Raw genomic sequence first — 2,941 nt, 5'->3', positions numbered from 1 at the left:
CTCCTTTTTGTTCCTGCCATTGTACAGTATACTTGCTTTCCCCCTACCCAGATCTCTGCATAAGTAGCTCCTCCTGTTGACTCTTCAAAGAAGCTCTCCTTGGCCCCACTCCATTTAAGTATCCCTTTCTCCACTCAATCAAAAATCATACTACCCTTTCCTATTTCTATCCTTGTGAAGTGCAGTTGTTTACAGCAACCCTGTAAAGAGTTTCTGTGGAGCTGCTGGTGGATTTGAAATGCCAATATTGTGGTTAGCATTCAAGTGCTTTTCCTACAGTGCAACACCAGGACTCCTTACAAGGACCTGAAAATATCCACTTCATTTGTTTCTGTATCTGTCAGTTTCTGTCTCTCTTGGTCCTTAATAGCCTGCTGCTCCTTGTCTACTTGGCATTCTGCATTGAGCAGGTCCCATTACATCTGACAGTGTTTGGCCTTCAGTGAGTATTTGTGATGTTTCTAGCCATCCAAGCACTGGGAAAATTGCCCCTCCTTGGTGCTGGAATTTAATTGTTACAGAGAAACCAGGAGGAAACCTGTGCTGGTGTGTGTTTGTGTATTTGTCTGTATGTAGATGATTTTCCAGCAGATGCCTTATATTGAAGGACCAAACCTATTTAGACCTCCATTTTCCTGGAGGGAAGAACTCTCAGGTTCCGAGATTAGTTCTCATGACATCATGACAAGGGCTGAAGGTCCCAGCGAATTCTCAGAGAGGGTTTGGGACTGCCCCTTTCCTACTGGGCTGACAGATGCCCTGCCCCATTGGCCCCATAGGTGGTGCAGCTGAAGGCTGTGTTCCCGCATGGTGCTGGCTTCGTGCTGGCCTTTGAGTTCATGCTGTCCGATCTAGCTGAGGTGGTGCGCCATGCACAGAGGACACTGGCCCAGGCCCAGATCAAGAGCTATCTTCAGATGCTGCTCAAGGGTGTTGCCTTCTGCCACGCCAACAACATTGTTCATCGAGTGAGTCCAGGAATGCAGGGATGGAGTGGGGTTGGGGCTCTCAAGGGACAACTTGGGGTGGATAGGGGGTGAGTCTAGCCCATTAAAAAGGCATGGTTAGAGGCTAAACAGAACCTATAAGTAAGAAGTGAGGGTGGTGGCCATGGTGGAGTTGGGAAACATATATAGACCTGTGCTCACGTGTGACGTGGGTGTCTAGCCTGCCAATCCTTCATGTCCCCCATCACATGGGGGCTCTGGAGGAATTGATGCTTCCTTTGTTGTCCTCAGGACCTGAAACCAGCCAACCTGCTTATCAGCACCTCAGGCCAGCTCAAGATAGCGGACTTTGGCCTGGCATGTGTCTTTTCCCCAGATGGCAGCTGCCTCTATACCCACCAGGTGGCCACCAGGTAGGAAGGACCAATTCTTGGGCGAGATCTGGCAATCCTCTTCCCCCGAGAAATGATAATAATGAACCTTCTGCCGGGTATTGTTTGTGGTGTTGGTGTGGGGGCTCCATGGGATCTTTCAGGGCAGTCTCCTGTCAGACCAGGCTTAGCAGTAACTACTGTCCTCTCCTTTACAGATGGTACCGAGCCCCTGAGCTCCTGTATGGTGCCCGGCAGTATGATCAGGGTGTCAACCTTTGGTGAGACTCCTGTTGGGGGTGGGCACTGTGGACTCAACGTTTTGTCTCCTAGGCTTTGAGGTCTCACAGTTTTGTTTGGTCTTTTCCGTGGTATGAATATTAGGTTGGCTTGGGGTGTCTCTTTCTTAGTAGAGGTATCTGGGTGGAGGTTCAGAAGTGGGATCTGGAATGGTCATCTCAGGTATGAAGTTGTTTAGTTGGGATGGGGAGCTAATCTGAGGCTCTAGAAGGTGTGGTGTGTCTAAGGTGATATGCAAGGATAAGGGGTAGAGCGGGATGTTGTTGCATCCCAGAATGTGATGTCTCTGACCTAACCTGAGGCCTGTGTCTCTGGGAGTGAAGTCTCTGAACCTTTTTGGGGGGATAGTTTGTGCCCAAGGGTGTAAAACTTTGAGTTGTTGTGGAGGTCTATCCAAGAATGTAAAGGGAATCTGTGTGTCCCAGAGTGTGAGGGTTTGAAAAGCCTTAGAACTGTTAGGGGTTGCTATGCATTTTTGAGTTGAGGTCTCAGAGCTGTTTTGGGGAGGAGGACATGACTTGTGTTCTAGGAATGAGGTCTTTGATCTATTAAGAGGTCTGTATCCTTGGAGGCCTGGTGTAGTGCTACAGGATAAACACTGGACTGCTAGTCACAAGGTTGGTGGTTCAAACCCACCAGCTGCTGCTTGGAAACCGTATACAGGGTCGCTATGAGTTCAAGTCGACTCAACGGCACTTAACAACAGCATCCTGGGATCTAAAGCCTCAGGACTGGTTTGTAGGGGTCTCAACCCAGGGTATTAGGTCTTTGAGCTAGTTAGTGTGAAAGCAGGTCTGTGTTCTGTGGTGTGGCATCTATGAACTATTTGGGATTGTGTGTTCACAGGGCCGTGGCATGCATCATGGGAGAACTATTGAATGGATCTCCCCTTTTCCCTGGAGAGAACGACATTGAACAGCTTTGTTGTGTGCTTTGAGTCTTGGGCACCCCTAGCCCTCAAGTCTGGCCAGTTTGAAGGGGCCCGTAGGGGAGGGCCTGGGGAAGGTTTACACCATTTCTCCCAACATAAAGTAACTGTTCCTTCCTGGAACATTCTCTGCTACTCTCTCATATCCCCAAACCCACTCTCTCATAGCTCCAACCCCTCTTGACCTGACAGGACCAATGTCTTTTCCCAATCCTTTTACTCTTCCCTTGCCATATGATGTACTCTTGTTCTTTGTCCCTTCCCCACTCACCCCCAGCCCAGTGCACATGCTCACTATGTGTCATCGAGTGGGCCTGGGTTGGTGTCTCGGAGGGTGGGTGAGTGGATAAACTCCTGAATGGGTGATGGAGATGGAGTGAGAGTCCAGGGAACAA

General features: G+C 49.4%; 1 protein-coding gene across 1 annotated transcript in view; it reads left to right on the top strand.

Moving 5' to 3' along the window:
• Positions 1-1,599, top strand: part of LOC102840084 (cyclin-dependent kinase 20-like) — a gene marked incomplete at its 3' end in the record, with an annotated part of 3,749 nt that extends 2,150 nt beyond the window's left edge. The window contains exons 2-4 of the mRNA XM_006878027.1: positions 780-968; positions 1,239-1,360; positions 1,483-1,599. Coding sequence (XP_006878089.1) covers positions 780-968; positions 1,239-1,360; positions 1,483-1,599 — 428 coding nt within the window. The remainder of the gene's footprint in view (positions 1-779; positions 969-1,238; positions 1,361-1,482) is intronic.
• Positions 1,600-2,941: the final 1,342 nt, after the last annotated feature.

Source organism: Chrysochloris asiatica, unplaced genomic scaffold (assembly GCF_000296735.1).
Source record: "Chrysochloris asiatica unplaced genomic scaffold, ChrAsi1.0 scaffold01205, whole genome shotgun sequence".
Classification (NCBI taxonomy): domain Eukaryota; kingdom Metazoa; phylum Chordata; class Mammalia; order Afrosoricida; family Chrysochloridae; genus Chrysochloris; species Chrysochloris asiatica.
This window is presented reverse-complemented; position numbering and strand designations above follow the sequence as displayed.